Below are 12,359 nucleotides of genomic sequence, written 5' to 3' on the forward strand. Positions count from 1 at the left end.
TAAGTTAAAGTATTAATTTGGAAGTATTTTCCAGGCACGGCTTACAAGACAAATGTAGACCAATTGGTGGTGGTTGTTACTGCTGGATTTTTTAATTAGTTGTAGCTGTTGGGAACCCAAAATAAAACTTTGAAGTCTTAGTCCTTATGTAAAAGAGCGGTGCAACTGTTTGTGGCATCTGGGACTATTGATTTACTGCAGCCCATCAGTGTTAGAGGGGTGTGCTGCTACGTCAGCTGGCGCTCTATTGTTTCTGCTGCTGTGGCCTTTGTGTTTGATCCTGTCAGTGCTTGCGTCAGTGATGCATATCATCGCCTGTGTGATGTCAAAGTGTGGGTGTTCGGTTATAGAGCCATAGTTAACCTAATGTGCTGCAGTAAATCCTGAATGCTATTTCCTCCTGGGGATAGCAGTGATTCATCACCGTTCACATTAGACTAATGCTAAGTATAGCAGTGTTCATGAGCCGCAGTATCCACATAGATTACTATCAAAGTCATTGCAGCTCTCCAAACGCTGGGCCGCAAAGTGTTTGTTTGCAACCAGATCTGTTTGTGCACCCCCTTTCTTAAGTGTAAACTGATTAGCAGGTCAGCTCAAGGAAAATCCTCTGGAAGGACTGGGCCTAAGTAATTCTTTAGCACTTAATTATGCTCATTAATGTAAAAGCTTTCAGCTGAATGACTGGGCTCACGGCAGGCAGTGGCAGTCGGCAGATTACAGTACAGAGCGGAGCGGGGACCCCGCGGGCTCGCAGAGGACGCGGCTCTCGGCGGGGCGCTGGCCCTTGAAGCGGCGACGCGGGCGGGGCGGGGCGGGGCGCAGGGCGCGGAGAGGCCGCGGGGCGGAGCGGATGGAGCGGGCCCGGCCGCGCACCTGAGGGAGCCGCCCCGCCCCGCCCCGCCCCGCCCGCAGCCGCGGCGCGCCGGGAGCAGCCGCCGGCCCGGCCCGAAATGAGCGGTAAGGACTCCCGCCTGCCCGGTTCGGCCGCCGCGGTGAAACACGACACCTGCGGGCCGGCGGCCTCCGCGCTTGTGCGGCAGCGGCGCATGGGGGACAGCTGCAATGGTCAGGAAAAAAATATCAATATCTGTGGGCAGGAGTGGGAGCGCTGCCAGGCCCCTGTGTCGGTGCGGCGCTCTCGGAGGGGTGTGCCTGCGGTGCCGGCGGCCGCGGGGGCCCCGAGCCGTGAGGGGAGCAGGACGGGCAGCCCTGGGAGGCCGCAGGAGCCGGTGCTGAAGCGCAGGGCCGGGCGCGGAGTGCCCCGGAAGAGCATTCCCTGCCCGGCGCTGGGAATCCGGTGTGTGCACCTTTGCCTGGGCTTTCGTGAGCCGCTTAAAATGGAGCGATGCTTCATGGTTAAAATAAAAAGAAATTGTGTATGTGCTAGGCGAGCGGTGGCGTATCCTCAGGTTTTCAGGTGTTGCTATGTTTAGATCAGCTTGTCACGATCCTAGCGATGATGCAGTGCTGGTAATTTTGCTGCATGTTTATGGTGGCTGTAATGAGCATAATGAGGTTTTTATAGTCTGCTCCAATGGACACGTTGGAGAAGTTCATCAGCTATTGCTAGGGGAAGGAGGTATTCCTCGGTGGGATTTTAGGACAATAATAAATCGAGACTGTGGTGAAGCATCTGTGTTTTGGGTTCAGTTCCATTAAATCAACCCTTAGTGAGTTTGATGAGACATTTTTCAGTAATAAACCAGTTATGTGCTTGTTTCCACTCCCACTTGTTTCTTTTCCACTTACTATGTAAGAGAACTTGTACACCTGAAAATGTATCAAAGATTTGAGACCTCCCCTTACCAACAACAAAGTCATCAACATTCATTATACAGTGATTTGGATTAAATCAGTTCTCTTTATGTGCAATGGAAATATAGATGTTTCCTTAACATGAACTCCTGATGCTGTTGTTTGCTGGTACTTTATAATAACTCTCACCTCATGGTAAAACACACTGGTTTTGTCATGCAGCACTCCAGCCAATACCTAAAAACATGAAAATTCCTCTTATAGTGTATTACACCACAAGAGAGCTGAGATCTTCACATTAGTGAAGAAAAAATACACGTTTTTATAGCATATTATAATTTTATCTTCAGATAAGCTTTTGCAGGTTGTAATATGCTTCCTATCAAGAAATCAGTAATCTTGCTGTAAAACACAATGTTCATTCAAAACACCTGTGAAGTCTGCCGACTTTTTGTCCCATGCTTATCATTTTCTTGGATGTCCGCCTAGAAATTTCATTTCACAGCCACTTGGAAATCTAATCAGAAGTAAATTAGAGTTCTTGAATATTCAAATATGTTTTTGCTAATTTTGGTACTTTAAAGTGCAAAAGATGGGATGCAAATTTTGAAACTACTGATTTGACTCTATTTGAGCACTGCAATACTTTTTCAGGTTCATGCACTCAGTTTATGCCTTTACTTTTGTGACTGCTAGATTATGGTATACTGAAAATGGCTTTGTGAATCAACCTTTGTACTGTATGGGAGATAACTGCTCTGTGTTTGTTAGAGAGATTAAAGTGCTAAATAAGTAAACCTTGAAAAGGTTGTTAAACAATATCCTCTAGATGTTTAAAGCAAAACAAAACAAAAAAGCCAAATACCGATAATCACTTGCCTGTGTGAGTTTCGTCATCCCCCAAGGACATGCTGTTCTGTAAGAAGTTCAAGTAAATGTGGTCTTAATTTTCCATTTACTTGGAAATTACATAGTTTTAAATTGTGAATTTAATGGAAGTGTCAGTGTTTTGTACTCATTATAGAAAAACTAAGCAATGCAAGATACAAGTTGTATAAAATCCACCTTCTTATGTAAGAATTTAAACCATTATTTATTTCAATGGCAACTTAAAATAAGTGTGCTTCCATTATTTTTGACCTCTTTGAATTTATTGTAGTAAGGTAATGCACTATTTTAAGTTCTCTTGCTGATTTTTACTTCGCTTTCATTTTTTTTAGCACTTCATATTCAGGAGAAACTTTTGCTGAAACATTTTTGAGTTTCAGATGAGCAAAAACACTGGAAGAATGTTCAGTTCTCAATTTATAGCTCACTGTAGTCTTTATATTCTTTGCTGTTGCAGAGTTCAGTGAATAATTCATTGAAGACCTTGTTTCTGAAGTCTCTTCACCCCCTCCCCCTGTTGTGGGTTGGTATTTTAATGAATACAGCTGTGATTCTTTTTAGATAGCATATTTGCAAACTTCTGTGTCTTGTTCTAAAGAAGTTCCTATAATACATGCAATCAAGTTGGGTTACATGCTGCTTTTCTAAGGAGCATTTTTCATTGCTTTTCCCTGCTCTTTGCTTTCAGACAGAGGTATCTTTATTTTTCTGTCAAGTCCATATGTATCAGTGAGGTGTTCTAATCTTATTTACTGTAACTTGCATTTAATCAGTACTTTCCATTTGCAGATCCTAACAGAGTTTTAAAAAACATTAAGGAGGAGCTATGAATGCCCTTTCAAAAGTATTACTGAAACTGCGTAAATTGGATTGGTACTTTTGCTAGCTTCAGTTTACTGAATTGGAAATTTGCAGAGTGCAGCCTACAGTGTCTGAATTCCAACATTTTTATCTTGTCACAAAACTTGTTCAAATTATACCGTGTTTCAGTATTTCTTTCATTATTAAAATTCAGTGTTTGTTCCCCTGTGTGTTTAAAGCACAGTAATGTAAGGATGTCCCTCTTGAGCCTGTACCAATGTGCTCACTCTGGTAGAGGCCAGTATCAAATACTAAAGAGGACAGCACAGGGATAGAAGAAACTTCATTGTTCATTAAACAAAAGTATGTTTATATTTATATTTTTACAGCTCTTAATGGATTACTTCTCCCAAACTGAACCTAATCTTTAGTTTCTACACTGTTCTTAAAGCAAGGAGTTACACAATTTAGCTGTGCATTTTATGAAAAATTCCCTTTTATGTTTTAAAATTTACCTGGTGAATTAGTTTACTATCTCTGCTTCTTGCAAATGAGAAACTATAAATTATCTGTCTTTCCATTTTTAGGGTTTTTTAAAAATAGGTCTTTTACTGTTTCTTTGCTGCCAGCCCTTAAACCATCTTCTGGTGGAAGAATCCTGAATTCCTGGTCTCTTGAATCTTTCCTGATAAACCAGCAGAAAGCCACTGTAAACATTTTTTTGTCCTTTTCTAGTCCTGTGTGTTCTTTTTGAAAGGTAGAATCAAAAACATTGCTCAAGGATTGGAGGTACAACATGAATTTATACCACAGCATAATGATGTTTTCTGCTTGTTCCCTGTTCTGTTAGTAATGATTTTTTAATGTTCTCTTTCTTTCTGCGAATACCACTAAACAACCCTTGGCGGGGATTTCTTTAGAAATCCATGTAGCAGCTGCATTGTGTGTTTGTTTACATCTGATTTATGGCTTATCACTGTAAAGAAACACTTCTGGTGTTATCCAGATGCATCACTTTGCACTTAATAACATTATTCCTTCTGGGTTTTTGTCATCTGATCAGAGTGCTGTGAGGTCCTTTACTGCTCTCTGAGAACATAGCAACAATTTATCGCCTTGCTGTTCATTTTCTTTTCTGGAAGCTTTGTCTAATATGCAGAACAGGTTCTTTGGGTGCCTATGGGACTCTTTCTTGGTCATTCAAAGAACTTTGAAAGATGATCATGTACTTCTCTTAGTTTCCTGTTCTCCAATTAGTTGTTAATGGAAAAACCTTCTCCCTTTTTAACCAAAGGCAGCATTACTTCTTTGACAGTCTTTGAGAGACATTGTCAAAAGCTTTTTGAAAATCCCAAGTATTTGACAGCATCTCTGTGCTCTTTGAAGGTATCTGATTTTCTAGACACTACTTTATCTACAAATGCCACCTTACCACATTCCCATTGTGTCATATTTATCTAAGAGTGTGTAAACTTCTTCTTTTATGGTTTGCATGGTACAAGGATCACCATGGTGTCCTGATTTCTCCCATTAGTTGGAGCAGACTTACTAGTTGGTAAATACACTAACTTTTCCCTGTCTCACCACTTATTGTGGTACTGACACCACTTTAGTTGGTAAGACCATAGTAAAAAAGAGCCATTTTGTAAGTAATTTTCTTTGTAACTCTTAACTAAATATTATCTGGTTTCAGCAGCTTGTTTCAAATATTTTTGTTGGTTTCTGTTTTATAGTCTCTTCTATTGTCTTTTGTCTTGGAGTATTTCTTTTGTCAACTGTTGAGTTTTTAGCTTTTACATGAACTCCTCTGTGAGCTTATTGATAGAGATGGGAGAAATATCTGCTGGGGATTTTTTTTTAGCTTGTTACTGGTTTTGTTCAACTGTTTTTTAGATTTCAAAGAGGGCCCTTTGCTATAGTTTTATTTGTACAGTTCATTGCCTTTGTTTATCCATGTTATCTTGTATATTTTTCACTGAGACTTAGCTGAAAGAACATATTGAGTTGCATTCTCAAATTATTAAATGGTGCTGTACTGAATATTTCTGTAACCCACTTAGGTCCTGCTCAGGTTCCAATGATGTCCCCAAATGGTTCAGTGCCTACTATTTATGTGCCTCCTGGATATGCCCCACAGGTATGTCACTTCACTTTCTTCTTAATTTATTTATTTTCATGCAAATTTTGGAACTGGAACCATAATTGCTAATTCAATAAAATAATTTGTTAGATTTCAGTCAGTATGATCAAGCAAGGAGATAAGAGATGTCTCTCAGTATTTCTGAGATGGGAGACTTCTCATGCTGTGTCTGTGCCTGTTCAGTTATATAGTAACTATGTACATGACAGTAGCAAGCACAGTTCCTTGCTGAGTTCACAATCCTAATGTACTAGATGCCTTCTGAATAGAAAATGTAATCATGACCCAGATATCTGCTTGTGCAGGACCTGTACTGATTCCTGTGTTAGTGGATATTTTCTCTTGGCAGCAATATATATATATAATATATAATTTATACATGTACATAGTTCATGTCTGGGAAGTTCCCTGTAGATAAGGAGAAAAACAGGTCAGTTGAAAAAGTACAGCAAACAACATGGAAAAAATGTCAGCTGTCCATTGGGACTAGGTTATCATATAATAGTGTTTCCACCACTTATCTTAAAGTGGGACTCTCATTTTTCACTGCTGTTTGATTCCTAATTTAGATGGCTGGAAATTAAATGTGAGCTAGATAACCTGGACATCCTTTAAAGTAGATTAAAAGGATGATTTCTCCTGGCTATTTCTGACATGTGAGTTGTGATGAGATGTGTGGCCTTTTAGATGGTGCCTTTTTCTTTCCCTTGCCTGTAGAACAAGTCTAGGGCTTAGTAGGTCAGATCTGGAAGTTAGAGCAGTTGAATGCCACTCCCCATGATGGAAGTCTCTCTCAAGACATTGTGTTGCTGTGAACAGTCTACCTCTGACTTGGTGTGCATCCAGTGGTGTACACTGGGAAGAGACTACAATGCATAAAGTACAGCAAAAAAGCCCATGGTGTCAGCAGATGTTGGACAAATTATTTAAACAACATTTTAAAAATTGTCCTCTAGTGAAAGAAAAGGCTGTTAGGGCAGGCAGACTACTACTCTGATTTTATTTTTCATCTCTTGGAAGTTGACTGATAAGTTGATTCTGTGTATCCTTTGTAGTTGAGTTCCCTAACAAGAAGAAAAATTATATTTATATATTTATATTATTTATATTGTTATATTTATATTTCCAAAATTAATATTTATTTATAAATAATCACTAAAAGTCCATATATCTTCAAGTCATAGTAAAAAGTCCTGATTCCTATTAGAATTCATTTTTAAAGAACTGAAAGAAGTTTAGAGCTAAGCAAAAATTGGAATTTTACTGTATTTCTTATTGTTTTCATACAATGAAGTACATATTTTAAAAGTTGTGAGACATGTGCCAATCTGAAAATTATTTTTTTTATTAATTTATCCTTCCTTTGAGGACAGTTTGAGTCAAAGATGCTGAAGGACTGGGCCTTGCTGAGGCCCATTCATAAGGGGTTTTCACTTTCACTGGAGTTTGTTAGTCCAAGCAGGTGTTGTTTTAGCACAGCGCTGACCTTTGAGCTGAAGGAACCTCTCATCTGTGCAGCTCAGAGTGCAGGTGGAATGAGCTCATCTGCTATTTTCATGGGTAGAAGTGCCATAGTCCAGGACAACCTGTAGTTTATAAGCCTTCTGAAGTGCTTATTACTGACAAAACATACCAGACTTCGAGGTTTATGATGGGAGTTTCTCTTACAAGCCAGAAGATTTGATAGCAGTCTTGCAAAACAGGCAAGTCTAACATTATAGAGCTAAGAGTTTTCCCAGACTTAGCGCAGTCCTAGCAAACTTCTATGGTTTGTTCAGGTATAGTATATTTTTAAAGGTCAGCAGCTGCAGCTATATTTTGTGTTGAATAGGAAACCAGCTAAATGTCCTAAGCTGTCAGCCGGGAAGAACTTCAACATAACCATCTTTTGTCTCTCCATTTTCATTTAGTTTTATTATGCCTCTGCTTGCTTCAGTTCCTGTTTGGCAGTGATACAGTGTACTGTCCTCTGTTAGAAGTTGAGGATAACCACTGAATAAAAGATTTACTTTTCTTATATCACATAACTAAAAAGCAATTCATCAGCTGATTTCCTTTCCCCTTCCTCTTCTTTTGGAACTGTAGTTGTAAAACTGAAAGAAAGCCCATCTTTATTCATCCTCTCTTAAGCCATCTATATTCACTGTCTGCAGTGAGTTTTCCAGTGATGTTTGGTTCGTTCGCGCAACCAAACAGGCCTGTGCCAGAACCACATTTTGCTCGCAGAGAGCTTGTTTGCTTTTTAAACTTAAAATTATAGACTTACCATGATGCTCTGGCTTTTTTTTTTGGAGCATTTTTATCTATGTAGTTGTCTGCTAGAGGCCTACCATTGAGCAGATGTTAGATCTGGAAGCACAGTTACAGGCTTGTTAAACATAAGGTCCCTGCTGTTGTGGATTGGGTGACTATTTCTAAGTTACTTAGGCTATTAGCAGGCCCGAGGAAACAAGTTGTAAACTGAGCAGCTCATTTGCTTTTTAATGGGAGCTGCTTCCTACATAATCTGAGTCTACTCATAAAATCATAATAAGTTGCAGTATTTTGGGGGTTTTGTAACCAAAAGGGACTTAAATAATTAAAACTACATTTCAGTGTTTAGAGAATTTCATAGGACAGGAGAAGTTCTAGTTGTATTTACTGCTATTATATTCTGCCTTTAGAATACCACACAGCTATGGTTACACAGATTTGAATTGTGTTGTCTTTAATAACTCTTTCCCAAGAAGGAACAATTTCTGTGTACTGAAAATGAGCCATTTCTTATAGTCATATTATATGCATGTTTTTTAAAGCTGTGTTCACTTAGGTAACATTATTTTCCAACTGTCTATTAAGTAAAGTGGGGTCAGCTCTATTGTGTACACACTTCTGTGTCTTCTGGATGTCGTTGCATATGCATATCCTACAGTACCAGAAGCGTGCAACTCTATCCACAGCACTGTTTCTCTCAGCACAGTGGTGAAGTTTTGAAACAATTTCCTGTACCAATCTCACTTACCTTGCATTGGTTCAGCTAGCAGGATAATTTGGGGCTGTACAAATTAGATTGCTGGCAGAGAAAACAAAATCAGAAGCTCTGTTCCAGATGTACCGGATGCACATCAACCCCTAATGGGGACATGGTAAAACCAATGATCCTCCAAGCAGCTTTCTGTCATGGACTTGATGGAAGCATTCACTCTAGGGTACAGGGCTAAATCTAGCTAAGCATGATTCCATTAACCTTAAACAGTGGAGCTGAAAGCAGCTTGGCACTAAGTGTTTTGATCTATTGATCTGTTCCTGTTGCACCAGGATGTTTATTGGTGTGTGTGTACATGTCCCCATCTCATTTCAAATGTCAGTGATAACTTATGGCATAGTGTTGCCTTTTCCCTGCTATTGAATGTAGTCATGATGCTCCATTCTTCTCCCCTTTTTCTGGATAAATGTTCCATCTAAAACCTTCCATTGCAGTTTCTGCTATGACTTTATTCTACAGCATTTTACGAGGAAATGAAGAACAGCTTATTTGTTGGCATCCCATACACTAAAGTTACTGACACCACGATACACTCAAATCAAAATATGCCAAGATCATCTCTGGGTGTCACCAAGAGTCATATATTTATGTGAATTTACAAACATTTAGAGAGGGTAATGATGTGAGGTGCTTCAGGGGCAGACCCTTGTTCCTGGTCTAGCTGATGACCCACCCTCATTTACTGAACATTTTCTACTTCAGTACTTGGTACAGTTTGTGCCCTTGTGCCTGCTCTCTAGCAGAGCCCCACGTGCTGCACAGCCCAGATGTGCTACAGGTACCATGCACAGCACACCTCAGCTCCCTGTGTCTTACCGATTCTCACCATGGGATTGCACATGCTACTGCCATTGCTTGGAATTTCTGCCAGCATTGCAAAGAGCCACACTTCACACAAAGGCTGCTCTCACATCTCCCATTTGCTAATTTTTCACAATCCCTTGCCCTACAGTCTGCCAATGGCTGCCACAAAGGCCCCTGTTTTCTGAGTAGCATGGGACTTGTTCAGGATTCAAGACCTCTTTACAGGTAGAAGGATATGGGGAGGAGAAAGACAAAAAATTTTAGAACTACTTGGTTTGTGAAGGAGTTTTGAGAGGGCTGACTACCATCCTGGTAGTTTGATGCTAACAGCTTGATGCAGATGGTGGTTACTGCAGGGCTGCTATGGCTGGTGTCTCCTGGGTTAGTGTTGGTGGGCTGAGTTGGGGACAGGGCAAAAACCAGACACTTCTTAGCTTTTCTCTCACTAATGATGCAGAGTGAGGTCTGTCAGTTCACCAGTTCATTTCTAGGGAGCAATCTAGTTGTTAAACTGTAGAACAAATCCTACAGCAGTGTAGCATACAGGCAGTGTATGAGGAATGAGGCAGAATGAGGATGGAAATGGGACCCATAGGAGAAGCTTGGTTCCTGCCGTAAATGTAGCAGGTTGTTTGTTAGATACTCTTACAGTCAGGTTTTTTTTTTTAGTTTTCTTCCCCACCATGTTGAAAATTAATGGCATTGTGCAGTTAATACACTTAACATAGATAGTTCTTTACTGTCCTTTTTTTTCCCCCCTTGATATTTCCTGTTTTATTTTCATCAGATGTGAAGAGTTTACTATTCCTGATTTTGTTTAAGAATCTATAGAAGCATATTTATCAGACTGTCATTTCTGTTTTGCGTGGTGTCTCTCCCTGTACAGGTTATTGAGGATAATGGTGTTCGAAGGGTTGTGGTGGTTCCCCAGGCTCCAGAGTTTCACCCTGGTGGTCACACAGTGATACACAGGCCTCCACATCCCCCACTGCCCGGCTTCCTTCCCCTTCCAGCCATGATACCCCCTCCTCCCCGTCACATATACTCACCTGTGACTGGAGCCGGTGACATGGCAACGCAGTACATTCCACAGTACCACACTTCACAAGTCTATGGGGATGTGGGTAAGTAGCTCATCAAATAGTGCAAGTTTTGGCAAAGGCAATAATGTTCTGCTCGTTTCCAGCATCTGCTATGTTGTTGTGTGGGCTTTGTTAAGCAAGGCTTACAGCTTCAGTGGGAGTCATACGTAAAAAAATGTATGTGAATACCAGCCTTGATTTGGCTGAAGCCTATTGTTCCAGAAGTTCTTTTAATTTATTTGGTTGTCTGTTCAGTGATCCACTAAACTTAGAGATTACTTCTTGCATGTAAAAGCTACAGATTTTCCCAGCAAAGTGATGCAGAAAGTGTTTATAGTGTATTAAATGTTTCAGCATTTAAATCCATGCCTGAGCACTGTTCTGAGATTTCATGTCTTGCAAACATCCTGTTTGAAACATGAATTAGGAATTCTTAGTATTAAGGAAAAAAGTGGTCCATTTTTCATAAAACTATATGCATTTAATTGAATGTCCCTTTGAAGTCCAGTTGGAGTAATAAGGTGCCACTAACCTAAATTTAATAAAGTGGTTAAAGCCATCTTCGGTAGTGCTGTTGACATCTGCCTTTACTGTGGTTTGGAGGCAAAGTATATTTGTGTTCTAACTAGGGGCTGGTTCGTTAGATTAATATTTACATTTCTGGTAGACTTGCTTTTCTTTAGATAAGGCAGGTGCCAACCTTGAAAGACTGTCAGAAAGCAGTTCTAGAGAAAGCTAGAAGCTATGAGGAGGGAGGTTAAACACAATTTTCAACATTCTGTGATGCTACAAAAATAGGCTAAAAACGGCCTTCATCAATTTGCTGAGCTTAAATAGTTAGGATGAGCAAAGTGGTAGGATAAGAATATACCAATGTTTGATCTTCCTGGAATTCTTAGGATTTCTGTACTTTATTTCTTTTTGCACTTCGATAATGGTACATTACTAGATGCTCTTCAGGTGCTTATTTGTAGTTTTGTTTCCTGATTTCTTGTAGATGGCAGTTGTTTGCTTTTAGTTTGCTAAATTAAGAAATTGGGGTATGATAATTAAACACATAAAATGATGCTTCTTAATGGAATAATATTTTTTTAGATTTTTGCTGCCAGGTTATATCACTTTAAATATGAATTCAGTGATAATTTGCTAAACTGCTAATGTAAAATAATGATAAAGTGAGATTCTTTGCTTTATTTTCAGTGTATATGAAAAATGCCTTTGGCTTTAGGAAAGTTGAGTATTAATACTGTAATTTTTTATTTATTTGCTACAGATTTCATATTTAATTCTGGATCTCTTACTTTGGCTGTAGCTTTCAAAAGTCAAAACCCACACTTAGGCTCCTATTTCAGGAATCTAAGTTTAAGGCCAAACAAACAAACAAAAAAAAACCCACAGAAAACAACCAGATATTCATAGAGCACAGTAGTTCCCTGACACAAGGACTGAACTCTCAAAAGGTAGTGAAAAATCACATTTCTAAATAGACACTAGCTTATCTAGAAGTCCTCTGTCAAACTTTCTGTGAATTAAGCTGACTTAAAAAAAAAAAAAAAAAACAGAAATGGAGAAATTCTCTAATTTTTTTTCTTTTTATCCTTGAAAGGAAAGGAAGTTCTTATTTGACATTGTTTTCAGTACTTCTTATCTCTTAAGTAATAACAAATAATATATTCCTCAGACTGACTTAGGCAACTTACCTAAAAATGAGGAAATTCTATGGTGATTTTGAAGGATGTATTTTTCTAAAGCTTTCAGCATTTATCATAGGCAGGGTTACACTGAGGAAAGACTTGGAATATAAAGTCTTTAGTCTGTAAAGTGTTTTGAAATATAAAGATGAAATTAATACAAATGTTAA

General features: G+C 39.3%; 1 protein-coding gene across 4 annotated transcripts in view; it reads left to right on the forward strand.

The window, feature by feature from the left end:
* FNDC3A (fibronectin type III domain containing 3A) overlaps window positions 1-12,359 on the forward strand; it is a 111,232-nt gene that overhangs the window by 56,399 nt on the left and 42,474 nt on the right. For 3 of the 4 annotated variants that reach the window (XM_058045423.1, XM_058045422.1, XM_058045424.1), the window contains 2 exons: window positions 5,508-5,584; window positions 10,303-10,540. In XM_058045423.1, the coding sequence (XP_057901406.1) occupies window positions 5,508-5,584; window positions 10,303-10,540 (315 nt within the window). Of the gene's footprint in view, window positions 1-917; window positions 961-5,507; window positions 5,585-10,302; window positions 10,541-12,359 lie in introns of those variants that run through there. The other variant, XM_058045425.1, reaches the window with a different exon arrangement.

This window comes from Melospiza georgiana, chromosome 2 (genome assembly GCF_028018845.1).
Source record: "Melospiza georgiana isolate bMelGeo1 chromosome 2, bMelGeo1.pri, whole genome shotgun sequence".
Lineage (NCBI taxonomy): Eukaryota > Metazoa > Chordata > Aves > Passeriformes > Passerellidae > Melospiza > Melospiza georgiana.